The following is a 17,924-nucleotide window of genomic DNA, read 5'->3' as shown; positions in this document are numbered from 1 at the left end:
ACCCTACATCCCTTTCTCAGCAGAAGGGAGAAAGAAAATATACAACTTATATTTATTTGTTTCTTTAGGTTTTATAGAATATTTTCATATATATGATACCATTTGATCACTTAGGAGTACGGTAGGAAAATTTAATTTATCCCTTTTTAATAAATCAGGAGACTCTTAACTCAGAGAAATAAGCAATTTGCCCAGAATCACATAGCTATGAAAACTTTAGGCCTGGAACTTGAACTTCCCTTGTTTACTGTATTTTCCCTTCTACTGTGCTCCTTTCAGGGGAAAGCTGGCCTGAACTGTGTCCTGCATGTTGGGTTTGTTATCACTTGTTTCTCATTTTAGAATCTTCAGACAACCTTAGATATCAAATCTTCCTTGATTTGTCTCCTTTAGATCCCTTCAATGCTTGATCCCTCTATCTGGTCTCTTTATCTTGTCCTCCTCTCTTCTGGATAATCTCTGGGGAGAAGCTGGGAGGCAGTAACACTGAAAGAAGACTTTCCTGTTTTCCTTGTTTTGGCTAATCAAGGTTGTTTTCCTAACTATCAATATAATGTTAACACAGTTCCCTGGCTGCCTGGCTCACCAGAGCAAAGATAATAGTGAGGATCTAGCTTGCTTTCTGTGCTTCTGCTCCATTGCTAAGTCATGTCTGACTCTTTGTGACCCCACGGACTGTTGCCCACCAGGCTTCTCTGTCCATGAGATTTTCCAGGCAAGAAAACTGGAGTGGGTTGCCATTTCCTCCTCCAATGAATCTTCCCAACCCAGGGATCAAACCTGTGTCTCCTGCCTTGGCAGGCAAATTCTTTTACCACTGAGCTACCTAGGATTGAATATTCAAAGTCCAATATGATTTCCTGTCACAAACTGTATTTGGATTTTTGGAGGACTAGGCCGCAACACATATGCTGCTTGGCTCTGCTTGTCAGGCAGTTTTCAAAGCTGTGGCTTTTATTATTACTATACTGAAGGCATCATGCCTTGATTCTTTCTTACCCATCTGCTCTGCTTACTTCCTGCTAATATGCATAGCATAGAGGGAAGAAACAGAGAGAGAGGCAAGTTCTGAAGTCAGAGTATGAAGAGTTACAGAAACCTCTGCTGGGCACTAAGGTTTCTGGACTACATTGCACAAGGCAAGTCAGCTAGAAACTAGCCTAAAGACACTAAAATTCAGACAGAACAAACTTATGTTGTATTTCTCAAAGTCTGTACATTTATATTAGAGTAAACCCAAAGTGTTACAAGGACTAACAGAGGCAGAAGTGGAGAGTTTTACTACACATATGTGTATTGAAAACCTAAGCAAGAAATTTTTCTAAATGCTTATGCATTGGCTGCAACGCAACAGAGTGAAAATGTTATCACCTTTTAAAAAATGCTCATTTCAGAGAAACTTCTACGATAATAGAGAACAGCTTCTACCATAAGAAATCTATATGACTTTTTTTTTTTTAAGAAGAAAAAGCTAAGGTTGATAGTAGCTTTGCTGATTAAGTAATATTATGAGCACATCAGAGAATTCTGCTGATAAGACTCCCTTTGTGTATCTCCTTTTATAAGTGAAGTGAAAGTTGCTCAGTCATGTTTGACTCTTTGTGACCCCATGGACTGTAGCCAGCCAGGCTCTGTCCGTGGAATTCTCCAGGCCAGAATACTGGAGTGCGTAGCCATTCCCTTCTTCAGGGGATCTTCCCAACCCAGAGATCAAACCTGCGTCTCCTGCATTGCAGGCAGATTCTTTGCCATCTGAGCCACCAGGGAAGCCTTCTACAAGGCACACTGTCATTTCTGAAAGAGAGACAGCTTACCCATCCTGGTAGCTATAAATCATGAAAATACATTCACATTTTATAGAGTGAATAAAACATTTTTATTTTATACAATAAACTAAAATACGAATTTCCCAATTTTTAGATAATTCTAGGAAAGTTTCTGAAATGATCAAAAGAAAACTCTAAGGTTTTAAGGAGCTATGGAAAGCAGCCTGGGATTCAGTCCCTATACTCATATTTCTTAGAGTGATCTTCAGATTCTGTGCCTCAGAATAATCTGGATGTTTGGTAAAATATAGGTTCCTGACCCTACACCAGGTCTACATATCTCTGGATTAGATCTGTGGGGTGAGCTCCAAATATCTTCATTTTTAACCAGTTTCTCGATTAATGAATCAGGAAATCACTGATTTAGAAAACAGCACAAAGGTCTCTTTACCTAAAGAGGGTTCTAGTAGGAAGTGGTTAACTTTGTAAAATCTTCCGTTCACTTAGCTGATGAGATAGAAAGCTGTCCTACTCTGGAAGGCGCAACATCCTTTAAGCTAGGTATGATTTAGTGTTGATAAAGGGACACTCATGACATGATCATGGTAGTCGGAGATCACTTTGGATTTCCAAGAAAGCTGAAGATTTTGCTATTGAAGACAAATATCATCTGTTCACATTTTGCACAGTCCCATTCCCATATTTTTCACAGCCCTTCTCCTATGTCCACACTATAAAAGCATCAGTATCCTTAGTCTATTTGTAGTCTGGTTGAATGAAACAAATAAAAAATGATACTAGTGCTCCTAGTTCAGGTAGCTCCTTGTTTCTTCCTTCCCTCAGGGCACTGGGGAATACCAATGTGACTTTGTTCATTAATCAATGCTCTCATGTTAATAGTCTTACATATATTCTGACAGCTAAAAAGTTTGTCTCCAGAAATTATGAATTAATAAAAAAAATTCAGGAAATGTGGTAGGCCAGCAGGAGGAGGAGTTTTTGTATGGGGGCCTTTTGATTCTCCTACTTTTTAGGGCCATAAAATAACATTAAGCAAGTCACTTGTTCCATTTATGGTAATCATTAGCCCAACTCTAGATATTTATATGTTCAGAAAACTACATAAGAATTTAAAAATAATTTTATAGAAATATTCTATGCAAATTTGTCACAGAGTTAGTAATAATAATAACTAATGATTAATAATAATGTGTCTACTAAGCAAAGCCCCTAGCATCTTGAATCATGAACTTGAATCTGTGCTCTGCCACTTACTGATAAAGTGACTTTGGCCAAGTTAGGTAACCTCCTTGAGTCTTCATTTTCCCCACCTGTAAAATGGGAATCATAACATTTCACAGGGCAGTTGAGAAGATTAAGCAAATAGTGTATTACAAATCCTTAATACTGAATAAGGACTCAATCAAGTTTGTTGTTACTGTGATTATCATATGAAACAGAATGGTTGGCAGTCTTGAGAGGCCCCATTCAAGAAATATCCTGCCTGATGTCATTTGCAGGCATGATAGTGATGGTGTGATTTTGAGGTTGTATCATTCTTTAATAAGAAGATTCTTTGCTTAGTTTTAATATAAACAAATCTCAGGGCAGCGCTAAATGTTTAGCAATGACATTTATGATACAGATTAGTAACATTCTGACATTTTAAGGAGACTTAAGCTCAGAATTAATACTCAAAATTAATTTTTCTAATTTCAGAAGTTGAATTTAGGTATTTGTATGAAGTAAAGAAATTCATAACTATGTGAACAGAGTTTCAAACAGAAGCACCAACAAATGCTTTGGGAAGAGGCAGCCTCATTGGGATGCCAAGATCAATTCTCAGTGTGACTTTTCTGAGGAGAAATACTCATTTACATGTGTTTCTTCTGGAGTGTTTGCTTAGCAAGGAACTTGCCTCACTGATTTACAATCATACTTGTTAAAGCCATCTCTACCTGGAGAGATAATGGATAACAAGAAGACATATTCTACCTTACATTCCCACATCTAGTAAACTGAAGTAGTAAGTGATTCATTTGAGAGTTTAATTCAGAGTACCTGTGTTGGAGAAGGAACTGGCAACCACTCCAGTATTCTTGCCTGGAGAATCCCATGGACAGAGGAGCCTGGCGGGCTACAGTGCATGGGGTCGCAGAGAATCAGACACAACTGAAGCAAGCACACACACACACACCTGTGTTATATCAGTATTTTACTGACTTGACTGTACTTATTAAATAACAATTTTTTAAAAAATTTCCCAGTATGTCTTTTGCACATATATTATTTAAACGATAATGCACTCTGAACTAGACATCTTTTTGGTTACTTTAAGTACATAACCCATTTACAGAGTTTATATATTTGCATGACTTACATGAACATGCCCTCTGGGGTCATTCGTCCTGCTTGAATTAAGTAAGTTCCAAATCGAAATCCCACTGCATAGGCAAAATATATGAAGGCATGGCTGAATGCATAACAGATTCCAATGATCTGTGCTTTCTTCAAGGTATTTCTGAAATGCACAAAATTTACCAGATAAGGGGGCATGAGGTATAGCAAGGTCTTTAAATAAATGTAGAGAAATGAATATAGAAAATAAGGTACGTTATTATTTAGAATTTTAGAGAATTTTTTCTAAGAATTAAAAAAAGAACTTACCTTTTAAACTACTAGTAATTATTACAGAGAAAACAACAGAAATAATGATTTTCCCTATGGCTATATGGCTCTGTAGTTCGATGTCACAAAACTGACTCTATGTATTTTCAAATGAATGGGCAAGGTCTGTTAAAGAAGACCTAATGAAAGAGTTAAAGAGATTTGGCTTAAAAATATTTTCTATCCTAATCTTGCACTAAGAGAATAAATGGTGGAAATTAAAGGGCAGCACTAACCAAAGAAGCACGAGTGTGAAAGAATACAAAGCTATCTTTCTGATAAAGTAAGGAGGACTAGTTTATAATTAAAAGAAGTGATCACCTTTGACGTGTATATATTTGTTTTAAAATGTGAACTATTTTAGAGATTCAATATAAAGGGCTAAGCAATATTATTTTCTTTCTTAAATATGTTATTTCCTTAACCTTGTTTCATGGAAATAATAAAATGCTCACTCAGTTATAGTTCATGGCAATGTGAGAGGACCTAAAACATATGTTCTAAATGTGCTTACTCTCAACTCCTCTTTCTAGTCTCCTCTTGGTGGACTTATGTGAGAAATTCTGATATGCCATTATTAGGAATGATTCCAGAGCAAATGAATTCGCAGGCAAACCACTGCAGTCACCCAGGAGTACTGTCTTTATAGGAACAAACTATAGTTAATACAATTAGTATGAATCTACATTCACCTGTGCTGAGTCTGAAGCGTCTCCTCATACATTTGCTCAAAGGCTTTTTCTCTTGTTAATGACATTATAGTACGTATATTCTCCACAGCTTCAGTTGCTATCTTATAAAACAAGATAATAAAAGAAAAATAAAATTAGTAGTGGTTAAACTTCTGATTGTGAATAACGGTCACGTTGAAGACATGTTAAGTACATCAAGTCAATAAGTTTTTCTGGTAAGTTTTCTTAGCTTCTTTTTTCCTTTCCCCAAAATAAGATTGTTGTTGTTTAGTTGCTAAGTTGTGTCTGACTCTTTTTGCTATCCCATGGACAAAATAAGAAAGCAGTATATCAGGATAATACACTCAGGGAAAATTCCTTTTGAAAAGATTTTGTCCACTGATCTAAATTTAGCCTTCTTTAAGTCTTCATTGAATTTCTATTTAGACTAGTTCCATAAGGAGAGGGATCAAATATTAGTGAACATTATATCCATATGTAACTATGCAAAGGAGCTGTCTTATGAATTATGAGCTAATTCAAGCGGTGGACTGTAGCCTACCAGGCTCCTCTGTCCATGGGATTCTCCAGGCAAGAATACTGGAGTGGGTTGCCATTTCCTTCTCCAGGGAATCTTCCCGACCCAGGAATCGAACCCAGGTCTCCTGCATTGCAGGCAGACGCTTTAACCTCTGAGCCACCAGGGAAGCCCGAAAAAGACAGCAGAGAGAATCAAATAAATAATTATTTCATTCTAGCACAGAAATGCAAATAGCAACCCAAGGACTTAGGAACACTGCCATAAAGTAACATGGAATGTGTCTTTTCAATTCTGTATAAGATATTTTATGGCTATTTTTCATTTTGATTTCTGTAACCTTAAAAGGATATTTATTTATTCAATTATTTGCTGCACCGCACAGCACATAGGATCTTAGTTCTCCAACCAGGGATCGAAGCTGTGCTCCCTGCAATGAAGCATGGATTTTTAACCACTGGATTGCCAGAGATATCCCTTAAAAATAATATTTAGTTTAAATATATTAATGCTTCTTCATAGTTACATAGTTTTCAAAAAGAAGAGGTATCAAAAATGGAGGAGACTTTTGGCTTAGAATAATTTGGACATGAGAACACATGTTGATCTGAGAGAGAAATTTCCTGCTTTAACAGTCTGCTTCCAGACTGGCAGAGTGGACTGTGGAACAGATGAAGACCTAGGTAGACACTCAAGGTTATTTGAAGGGAAACTTGGGTTATGGGAGAGAATTGGATATCTAGACCATGGTCAGGACACCTGGATTCTGCTCTAAATTCTCATAATTTCAAAAGAAACTCAAAGAAAACTCCATTTGTAATATTTTGTAGTACATAAGGAAAATGGATAAGAATGTTGAAATCTTGAGGAAAATAAAGAGAAATGAACACAAAATCTTGGGTTCACTTTTCACAAGGGAGAAAGGACTAATCAGAGAGCCTTAGAAAATAACCTTTTTTTTAAAAAAAACTAATATGGTCATTTTAAATCTGAAAAATAAAACATTTGATGATTTGTCCAAATCTATACATGCAACCAAAGAAGGACCAATATGTTTTACTGGTCCATATTCTAAGTTTTGGTGCTTGGTAAAGTGACAGATTAAAAAGCCAGTGGGAAAAGGACACGTTGCCTATTTGGTTGGAATTAGTAATTGTATAGTCTGAGGTTACTCTAATAATGCAATAAGGAAAAATCAAAGATTTTTGATTTATAACTAAAGCTCATGACATAAAAATTAAGATGAATAAAATACAATTAATTAGGGCCAGATTAACTTGGAAGTGTGATAATTTGCAAACACACAGAGGGCTGAACAAAATTTCAGTCCTCTGAGACAAATACATGCTAAACAGTTCAGTCTTTTTGCTCAAGCTGGAGAATCCCAGGGACGTGGGAGCCTGGTGGGCTGCCGTCTATGGGGTTGCACAGAGTCGGACACGACTGAAGCGATTTAGCAGCAGCAGCAGACATTCTAAAGGTCCTTATCTAGTGCAGGAAAGGTGGAAAGGCCCAAGGGTCATGAAAACCAGATTTATTTGAGTCTTGTGCTTCACTGAATCCCTATTCATGAATATTCATACTATATCTAATATGATACAGTCACTGTGATTCAGACCATAAGAATATTAAAATCATTTTCATACTCAGGCATGTTCACCAACTTTGATATAAATCTTTAATACTATATTTTGGGCTAGGTGGTCAAGAGAAGACTTCACATTTACATGATGCAGCTTCCTAAAGTCATGAGAAACAGGTTTTGGACGTCTACTGAGATGAAAACCGAGAAGGATAGAAAGTCCCCAAAAGCAAACAAACAAAAAAGTCGACTATCATCTAAGAGGTAGGCAACAGCCTGGGAAAGTAATATACCACCTGCAACTGGAGAAAAGGGTGGATAGAAGATGGATAGACACTCAACAGGGATGTTACGTAAGAGATTCCTACTTTGGGTGAGTGGCTGGATCAAATGACATCTCTTTCAATTCTTAGATATTATGGTACTACATTTCCAATATTTCCCTAAATCTCTACTACAGTGATGATTGTTATGAATATGACTGATCCTGGGAAAGTTACATGTGGGTTTATTTGCTAAGTCATGTCCGACCCTTGCAACCTCATGGACTGTAGCCCATCAGGCTCCTCTGTCCATGAGATTTTCCAGGCAAGAATAGTGGAGTGGGTTGCCATTTCCTTCTCCAGGGGATCGTCCCATCCCAAGTTGAACCCTGGTCTCCTACATTGCAGGCAGATTCTTTACTGACTGAGGTACCAGGGAAGAAAGTTATATATGTCAAAGCATTTTCTAAGTAAATACATTGTTCATTTTGATCAGTATAAAGTTTTGTTTTAGGCACTCCCATTAGTAGTACCTTGCCTTGCATTTAGTAAATATTATATTTCCTCTTTATTTTGAAAGATGAAATACCCGTAATTATTCAAGAAATTTAATTATTCAATAATTAGAGAATGGGCAATCACAATGTTAACAAATTCCCCCACAATTTGCTAACAGTAGTAATGACTGACATTATTGAGTGCTTATTGCTTTCCAGATACTATTGCATATACCTAATAAGACTGTTTTCTGTAGTACTCATAAAGATCTATAAGTGGATAGTATTTTATTTCTACTTTACAAGGAAGAAATTGAAGTCCAGAAATGTTGATATAACTTGCTCATATCACACATTTGTTAGTGATAGAATCTGGATTCTAATTCAGCCAATTTGACTGCATAGCCCATGCTCTAAATTATGTACCCCCCTATTGCTATGACATATCTATACCCATCCTAAACTGATTTGTATGGATTTCAATACATATACACCACTTTACAGATTCTTAAGAAAGGAAGTTAATGTTAAAATGGAATCTCTTCTTGATTTTCTCTTAAAATGTTATGATGGTAACAATGGTATTTATTTTACCTTTCCAGCACGCATAAGTTCTTGCTTATCCTTGTTGGCAAATCCAGTCATTGCTGCTGTTTCAATCATTCCTGTGAAAGCAAGTACTGGAGCAATACTCAGAATCAACAGTGTCATCTCCCATCCGTATATGAAGGAAATGATAACTGAAAGTCCCATATTAATTGCATTTTGTGTTAAGACACCAACCCTTGAACCTGTTGCCTATAATCAGACATAAATTGGGGAGAAGCCAGTTAATTTTAAGTTTATAAGAATTGCTATGATAGTTTCTTGCAAAATAAGCTTTTTTGGAATATATTTCATAATATCTTACAGAAAAACCAAATGAACTTTTGGGTCAACCCAACAATTATAGATTTCTTTTTTTTTTTTAGTCCCTCAGTTTTGTCTGGCTGTGATGCCATAGACTGTAGCCTGCCAGACTCCTCTATCCATGGAATTCTACAGGTAAGAATATTGGAGTAGGTAGCCATTACAGATTCTTAACCATCTAAAACACCAGAGAAGTCCATTTAGAGATTAAATAATACTTAAGAGTTTAAAAATGTCCTATACTATGCGGTCACTATGTTTTATTTGTATACCTTATGTCCAATATTATTGTCCTTTGAATTGTTCCTATTATTCTTTGGATATATTATTGCTTTCTGATACAAAAATATTTTCTAGGCCCTACACCTTAAATTTGTCATTTCTTCAAGGAGTTTGAGTTCCTGTTAGTGGAGGATGTTATTTAGAAGTCAAAAAAAAAAAAAAAAAAAGAAGTCAATATATAATGCCAGTTGTGTTCATTATCAGTGGAATGTTAGTGGATATAACCAGGGAGTGTGTGTGTATGTGTGTGTGTGTGTGTAGATGCATGCACATATTGAAATCTATATTTATTTCTCTCTTTACATTTCTTGAAATCCATGGGTTTATATCAATACATCCAGTTCCAATTAAAAAAAAAAACACAAGGTTATTATTTCTGGCTTTCTCCCTTCTAATATTTGTTATCCACTTCTTCAATAGTAAGAAACCTAGCTCCCATTTTCTTTAATAGAGTTTCATGATCAGTCTCTCTGCTATCCTGCAGATCATGACCCCTGTCTCTGCCCAGGAAGCGTACCCTCTCCTGGCACACTGGTTTTGCTTTCCTGCATGAGGTGGTGCCTCATATGAACGCCCAACTCACCATATGTGGTCTCCAAAGCCCAGTCCTGCCTCTTCCTCTTACACCGAAAAAGGGCTGGTACTCTTAGCTACTGTAATATAGTAGTGCTGAACTGAATGAGGATATTCACTGAAGTATATCCTTTGCATATAATATCTTCCCTTTTCTGCACTTTATAACAATTTCACTCAGCAAAATTCTACAGAGGCAACATCAAGATAGAAAAGGAGTTGGAAACATTATGGTATAAAATAACATAAAAGAAATTTGGGGAAAAAACTCAAAATAGGTAGAAACATCTTTATCACTGTTTGATGAGAACTACATGTCTTGAAATTTTAAGCTCCTTTATGCTAGGATGAAAAAAGGAAACCCCTATTTACCTAGAAACATAGCTACAATCAACTAGGATATCAATTCACTTTTTAGAACATATGTTTTGCTCTGATCATGAAAACATGGTCATTGGAAAAGGTCTAAATAATGTTTTAAATGACATCCTTCCAGACACAAATACATACACATTCAGATTAGGATTATTGTATGTATTCAGCATTGTATCCTGCTTTTTTATCCCTTTATATTACACTGCAAGCTTTTCCATAGGTCATTAAATAGTCTTCAAAAAATTCTTAGTAGATTGCTTCCAATTTTTCACTACTAAAAACAAAGACATAATGAGCATCTTTGTGCAAAATCTTTGTGCTCATCTTTTATTTCCTGATATTAAATTCCTAGCCTGGAATTATATGTTAAAGGGTATATACCCTTTCATTCTTCATAGATATTGTCAAATTGCTTCTGTAAAAAATGATATTACTATTCACTGACGTATCCCCCCCCAAATTAGTATCATGATTAAAATAACATTAATGAAAAATCTTCTTTCCCCACAGGGCTCTGTGAAGTAAAAAGTTGCCCAGCTGTGTCCAACTCTTTGTGACCCCATGGACTACACAGTCCATGGAATTCTCCAGGCCAGAATACTGGAGTGGGTAGCCATTCCTTTCTCCAGGGGATCTTCCTGACCCAGGAATCGAACTGGGGTCTCCTATACTGCAGGCAAATTCTTTACCAACTGAGCTATCAGACAGGGCTCTGACTTACTCCTAAAAATTTTTTTGTGATTTTAGTTTCAAGACTGAATTTCATAATGATTCACTATTTTCCCATTTTCCACTGAACTATGAAAGAAAACTCCCCCAAAGTAAAAACAAATAACAATAGCAAACACCAAACAAGCCACTAAGACTGCAAATTCAGACAGACAGACAGGTAATGTATTTTAAATATGCCTTAAGGTGTTTATTACAGACTGACTCTAATCAATGAGGTTGAAATAAGATCATTTGGTATTTAATACTTACTCACACTCTGTCTCTTGAGGATTCTGGATGATGCAGAGATATATGATGTGTATATTATGACTGAATTGTCCTACACCTCCAACCCAAATTCATATGTTGAGATCCTGACTCCCAGTTCCTCAGAATGTGACTGCATTTGGAGATAAGGTCCTTAAAGAGGTGATTAAGTTAAAAATGAGGTTTTTGAGGGTGAACCCTACTCCAATATGATTGGTTTCCTTATTTTTTTAAAAAAAGGAAATTTCAATGTGGACATGTTTGCACAGAGGAAAGACCATGTGAGGACACAAGAAGAAGAAAACGATATATAAGTCAAGGTGAGAGGATGCAGAATGAAACCAACCATGCCAACATTTTGATCTTGGGCTTTTAACTTCTAAAGCCATGAGGAAATAAATTCCTGTTGTTTAAGCCACTCAGACTGTGGTACTTGGTTACAGCAACCTAGCAAACTAATATACTGTCAACTTGCTTCTTTCCTCCTACCCACACCATGAGTTTCAGAGTTATATAGATCATATAGTTGGATGAAGAGGCTGTGGAACTTAAGCACTTGTAATGTTGAAGGTCCCACCCCACATCAAATTAACTATGGAATGCCCCTATGGCCACCTAAACTCTATATATTTTTCTATAAAATAGAAGTATTTTAAAAAATTACAGTCAGGTTTTGTTAAGAATAAGATATTCTTTTAGTATAAAATTTATCTAGATATTACTAAGAAATTACTTGCCATCAGTTACTTGATAGCTATGTTTTGTAGGCCTTTATACATTCATTAATTTCCACTTTGTAGTTTCTTAGTTTGAAGTCAATGACTTTTCCTTTTTCAGACCACAGTTCTTAGCACTATATCTATATTAACAGAAGTATGAAATATATCCAGTGGACAGTTATTCTTTTCTGTTTGGATATTTCCTATTAGGTGGCCATAATATAGTTCCTTTCTTCACTACCTTCCTCTGTTTTTATCCTAGTTTCTTTAAAAATTACAATTCTTGACAGTAGATCAAAAGGAAGCAAAGAGGTAGAAAACCAGAAGAGGAAAGACAGAAAGTATGCTGAGGATTGTAGCTTTTGTGTATAAAATTATGCACTGTGCTGGAAAGAGAGAGAGAAGTACAGTAGATGAACTGTAGATGCCACAGTAGATGAACATTTGAGAGTCATTAAAAATTAGGCTATACACTATGCATACCAACCTCATGTCTAAAAACATTCAAGTGTAAACCTGTCAAATTTTTGATGGAACAGTCTTGTGTTTGAACGTTTTTGTTTAGGACATAAGAACTTTCTATAAACTGACTTGTACTTGCATATCCTTGCTTATTCAACAAGCTTGAGTTATCCACTTTTGTACTAATCTGCTTCTTGAAAATAAGATCATATACCTTTCTACGTGGCACTTTAGTTTAAGCTACCAGAAACTTATTGAAATATTCAGTCAATGCAGCCATGGACAGGCCACAGTCCCTGCCTTTTGGTGATGGTAGCAGGATAAGAAGGATATCAACATATCTTTCTTATTCCAGGAAGAATTCTTTTTAAAAATTCAGTCTTGAAAAATTCTACAAGAACTAAAGGAAAATAAAAAATTGCCTTTAAAGCCTACAGTAATAGTGTAGTTCTGAAAAGAATTTAGAACTGGAAATCAGAAGAAATTTAATTAAACTTCTTTAGATTCTTTATCAATGTGCAGAAAAATAGAATTTTTCCTTGAAAATTAAGAGCAGAAAGTCATAATTAAATAGTTCTGCAGATAACAATTATGGAGTATCTACTATGTCCAAGGGACTTCCCTGGTGACTCAGAGGGTAAAGCGTCTGCCTTCAATGCAGGAGACCTGGGTTCGATCCCTGGGTGGGGAAGATCCCCTGGAGAAGGAAATGACAACCTACTTCAGTCTTCTTGTTTGGAAAACCCCATGGATGGAGAAGCCTGGAGGGCTATAGTCCACGGAGTCACAAAGAGTCAGACACGACTGAGAGACTTCACTATGTCCAAGGTACTGTGCTAAATGTGGGGAATACAACTTTGATATGAAAATTCCAGAAAATTGGTACCATAAGAAAATAAATGGAAGTAAATTCAGTATGTAATTGTAGAAATAAAATTCCATATGGCAGGATTTCTGCTTCTGGCTAACATGAACAGAAGGAATGAATTTGTCCTTTCAGCTGAAACAAATAAAAAATAGACAAAATATATGAAACAATAAATTTCAAGATACTAGACCTAAGGCAACCAAGGGAAATGGGAAACAAACAAGGTGAGCCCTATGATTGCCCCAGCTTATGCCTTGAAAGGGCTTTAAGGCTGTAGAACAGACAGGGTGAACTCTAAGCCCTCTAAGACAGAGCCCACCAGACTGACTAAGTGGAATAGACAAAGCTGAGAGTCTGGAGAGTCCGAGGAAGCTAGTGTTTGCAATACAGAACACTAAAGGTATACAGAAAGAAATCTAAATATCCAGAAAGGCTCCCCCTTGAGTATTCAATTGAACGATGCATGTGTGAAGACTAGAAATAGTGATTCGTCATACCAGCCTGACTGGAAAACCTCATTATTCACCTGGCATTGGGTAGCACATGTTCAATGTCTTGCCTCAGTAGTTGACTCCAGTCTTGCTTAATAAATCTTAAAATCAAGACCCACCCCCTCCCAAACATCAAACTGTTTCTAGGTAATTTAACTGCATCCCAGAATAAGAATATTTATAGAAACACAAAAATATTCAGCACCTCAAAATTTATATTCAAAACATGTGGCATCTAGTCAGAAATTATCAGGTATGCCATAAAGCAGCAAAAAAAGACCCTTAATAAGCATAAAAATCAATAAATTGAAACTGACTCAGAAATGACAGAAATGTTAGATGTAGCAGATAGTGGCCTTAAAAGTTATTATAATTGTATAGCATACACTCAAAAAGTTAAGAGATAAGGAGGGTAAATGAAAAAGACCCACATCAAACCTCTACAAATGAAACATGTCAGTGTCCATAAACAAAGTTTTACTGAAACACAGCCACGTCTCTCTGTTTGCCTACTGTCTGCCGCTCTCTGGGCACTGCAGTGATGGAAGTTGAGGCATTGCTAGAGAAACCTTACGTGCCCCGCTGCTCACTTGGTACTGCTGCTCAGTATGAGGACACCATAATTTGGCAGCATGTTTAGTGCCACATGTGTTGCTGTACTGTGGTATTTTATTCAAGTTTTTAAAATTACCATTGATGTCCATCATCTAAAGACAAGGAAGGAAGAGAAAAGTGGACTTTGGGATGTCTGCTTTTAAGGCACAATAGGCTGTGGATCACTTTGCGTTCTAATTAGATGCCACAGTGTTGTGTTTATATGATACTGTATAGTTCTAAAAATAAACAGAACATGTCAACATTAGCAGACAGCACTCATCATAAAATTCCTAATTCACAGGAAAGTAACATTTATAAAAATTAGAAAATTAAAATGGAATAACACATCTTAACAATTTATTCATAAAACTAAAAAGTGAAAATGAGGCTGAATCTAAATAAGTTTCTGAGTAGCTCATTTATTAGCTAAGTCAAGAAAATCACAGATAGTTAATTAAATCATGTTTGATTGAAGCAGTGGAAGAAATGTGTTCAGAAAGGATAAATTTATATCAGATGATTAGTGTTTTGATGAGAACTATTGCCCAAAAAGTTGAGAACAGCAGAAATCTCAATGATCAATTGAAAATCATTTTGAAGGTCATTTTGAGTAGTTTCCCTGGCTCTTGATGGGTTGAACTAAATACTGATACTGCTTAATTGTTGGTTTTTTTGAGGAGTCAGTGTCAAAGTGAAGTGACTGAAGTGACTGAAAAATTAGCTGCTGTGGATAATCTGTATGCAACAACTACAGTTGAGAATATTTTCAAAGAAGTTGAGACAAAAACCTAGATGAGTACAACCTGAAGTGTAACCTGCTAAGATGTAGTACAACTAATTGTGGCAAAAATATTTGTAGAGGAAAAAAAAAAGGTTTAGTTGGATAAATTTATAAAGTTTGTGAAAATGAAGGTGTTTAAGGCCTGTTGTTATTCATTGTATTCATTAATATTTTGTGGAAAATAAATGAATTTATTACACATTATTGGACCAGTATGCTCAATGAAGTCCATTTGTCCCTATAGCTTTCTCTTATTTTTTTGGTCAAAAGCGGAAGTTGAACTTCTTGATTTGTCTTCCCAGTAATTTGTGGGTTTGGCAGCAGTAAAGTTTTACTATGGAGTATTGGGTTCAGGGCTGAGATTGAAATTTTTCTTTATAAAAAGAACCACCTTGTCCACTGTGGTTTTGGATATTAGGTTTTGCTGTAGACTTGATAATGTCTCAATGAATTCAACCTAAAATTGTAAGGCAAACAGCAGTTATACACCAACATTATACTGTGGTAAAGTGATTTCAGTGACTACTCACATTGTTTGAGTTGTAAGTAATGTTAAGCTGTTTTATATGCTTTCCATGTCAAAGAATTAAATCAAGAAGTGAGATCACCATTGCCTAGGCAATGATAGCCAAGCTCTACCTAATCAATTCATTGGGCTCTTGGAATTAATAAATGAAATTTTTATTTCTTGGGGGGCAATGTAACTATAGTTCTGATGAGGAGAATTCTTGGAACTAACATTATGTCTGTCACTGGTATATCAAGTGTACATTGTGGCATCAATGACACTTTCTTATGGACAAAAGTGAGGCAAGACTTATGGTTGATGAAGAGGAGTTGCTAAAATATACAGAAATAGTACCTTGTAATTCTGTGAAATTCAGTATCCCAAAGAATTTAAAATGGCTCTATACCTTTAATAAAACTACATTTTACACAGAAGATAGTATGTTGACAGCTGGCAGTAAGCCATTACCTTGGGCTGAAATAATACTAGTTAAATTGGTTGTATTCAATCAACTGCTTCAGGAATCATTTTGTCCTATAACCTTAGTTCACTAACATGTTTTTCTCATGACTCTCAGAATATCAGAACATCTAAAAATGACCAGGAGCTTAGACTTTTGGTCATCAGTAAGGGTTTCATAATAATATTTATTGTTATTAAGAGGCTAGTTCATGAACATTCACCCTAATACATTTGATAAAAGTAACATGTGACTGAAATTGCATGATGAAGAAACTGAAATGGAAATATTTCTTCCTTAAGTTGATATGATGGGACATATTGCCCTGAATTATTGTTTTTTGATTCCTCTCTTGTGTGGTGTGTCTTTGTGAGTAAAGAAATAGTGGTCAAATGGGATTTGGAAAGAATTCCTCCTTTAATAGAAAGAGAATACATTCAAGTTAGATATGATTCTACCTATATATGGCAATGTAAGGGTTTATGTGAATTATATGCCAGTAGACACAGTCTCATTCTTGATATCCTTCTTTGGTTGCTTTGCTTTTCAACTTGTGCAACTTTAGATGGGTCATCAGTATTCCATACATCTAGTCTTTAGCTACTTCTTATTCAATGAAAATGATTTGACTTGCCCAGAAGTTATCATGAGAACAACATTTACTAACTGCAACAGGAATTTTCAAATGATCAAATGGTATTAGTCAAATGCTTATAAGGAACCACACTGACAAATATTCTCATTAATTTCTCTTGATGAGAGACAACATTATCATTTGACACAGCTAAGAGATTTTAGGAAAGCAATGTTGGTCTTTAGTACTAATTTGTTCTTTTCATTCAAGTAAATACTTACTTAAAGAAATGTCTTACTTATCAAGTATAGCTGGTAGTAAGAATACCTATTTCACTGAATTCTTGAAAGATCTGAATGATGATAGGTAGTAAGAGAAAAGCATTCACACAGCAAAGCGAAAAAAAAAAAAAGAAAGAAAAACAAGGTTTGTAGAATGGAGATCCAAATGGAATTATAGGGACTGATATTTCTGCCAAATTTAGTGAACCCTTGAATTTCTAAATACAGATGTTGTCATTCATCTAATTCTATTATGCTATGGAGGATTACTATCCTCATTATTTAATGACTAAGTGAAATTCTATCCATCATTTTTTTCCCATTTATATCAGTAAAACCCAACTTCTCAGCCTTACTTTAAAATTTAAATGCTATCCAATGAAATTTAGAGCCTTGTTTTAAAAATTTATAAAAAAGAGTTTCAGGAAGTGATGAAGATGATTCCCCCTTTCCTCTTTAGGTCTTTCTACATCATAAAATTAGTTTTCTAAACCAATACAGAAGCATGTGAATGTTTATAATTGTCACCAACTTGCTCTATTCTCTAGTATTAGAAATCTATCTCCTTGCATGTATATATTGAACAACGAGGTTTTGCAAAAGTTACAAAAATTAGAATAGTGGCCATGTCTTGTGGAAATAGCTTCCAAAAGAAAATACAATTTTGAAGAGTTGTTTTAGTTGACAATTTGTTGCTCTGATAGCAATGCTGTAATCAACATTTCAGTATTTCTAAACAATAACAACAACCATAACCTGTTAAGATTTTTCTGTCATTCAGAGGTGCATCATTGACTTTCCTTTTCTCCACATGCATAAGGAAAAAGGAAAGTTTATAACTCTGGTAGAATTCTTATTTTAACAAAGAGATCAAAAACTTTCTCTCACTTAAATTCAAAGTGGAAAAATTTTGTTTTGCATTTATTTTCTCAATCGTAATTGAAATCCCACTTGTAATAGAAGATTAATTTTATTACAATAACTGGATGAAAACTAATAAATTACTCTTTATCTCTTCCATACTATCCTACTCCCCATACTTATTTAAGCATCACTTGGACATACATTATGCTGGTCATTCT

The 17,924-nt window shown here is 35.4% G+C and overlaps 1 protein-coding gene across 1 annotated transcript in view; it reads right to left on the bottom strand.

Annotated features, from left to right (window-relative positions):
- ABCB5 (ATP binding cassette subfamily B member 5) overlaps positions 1–17,924 on the bottom strand; it is a 115,178-nt gene that overhangs the window by 16,831 nt on the left and 80,423 nt on the right. Inside the window, exons 20-22 of the mRNA XM_043462300.1 lie at positions 8,579–8,782; positions 5,126–5,226; positions 4,147–4,287 (exon numbers count right to left, since the gene is read on the bottom strand). Of these exons, the coding sequence (XP_043318235.1) occupies positions 4,147–4,287; positions 5,126–5,226; positions 8,579–8,782 (446 nt within the window). The remainder of the gene's footprint in view (positions 1–4,146; positions 4,288–5,125; positions 5,227–8,578; positions 8,783–17,924) is intronic.

Source organism: Cervus canadensis, chromosome 3, assembly GCF_019320065.1.
Source record: "Cervus canadensis isolate Bull #8, Minnesota chromosome 3, ASM1932006v1, whole genome shotgun sequence".
Taxonomy (NCBI): domain Eukaryota; kingdom Metazoa; phylum Chordata; class Mammalia; order Artiodactyla; family Cervidae; genus Cervus; species Cervus canadensis.
Note: the sequence above shows the minus strand (reverse complement) of the source record. Positions and strands in the feature narration are given on the sequence as shown.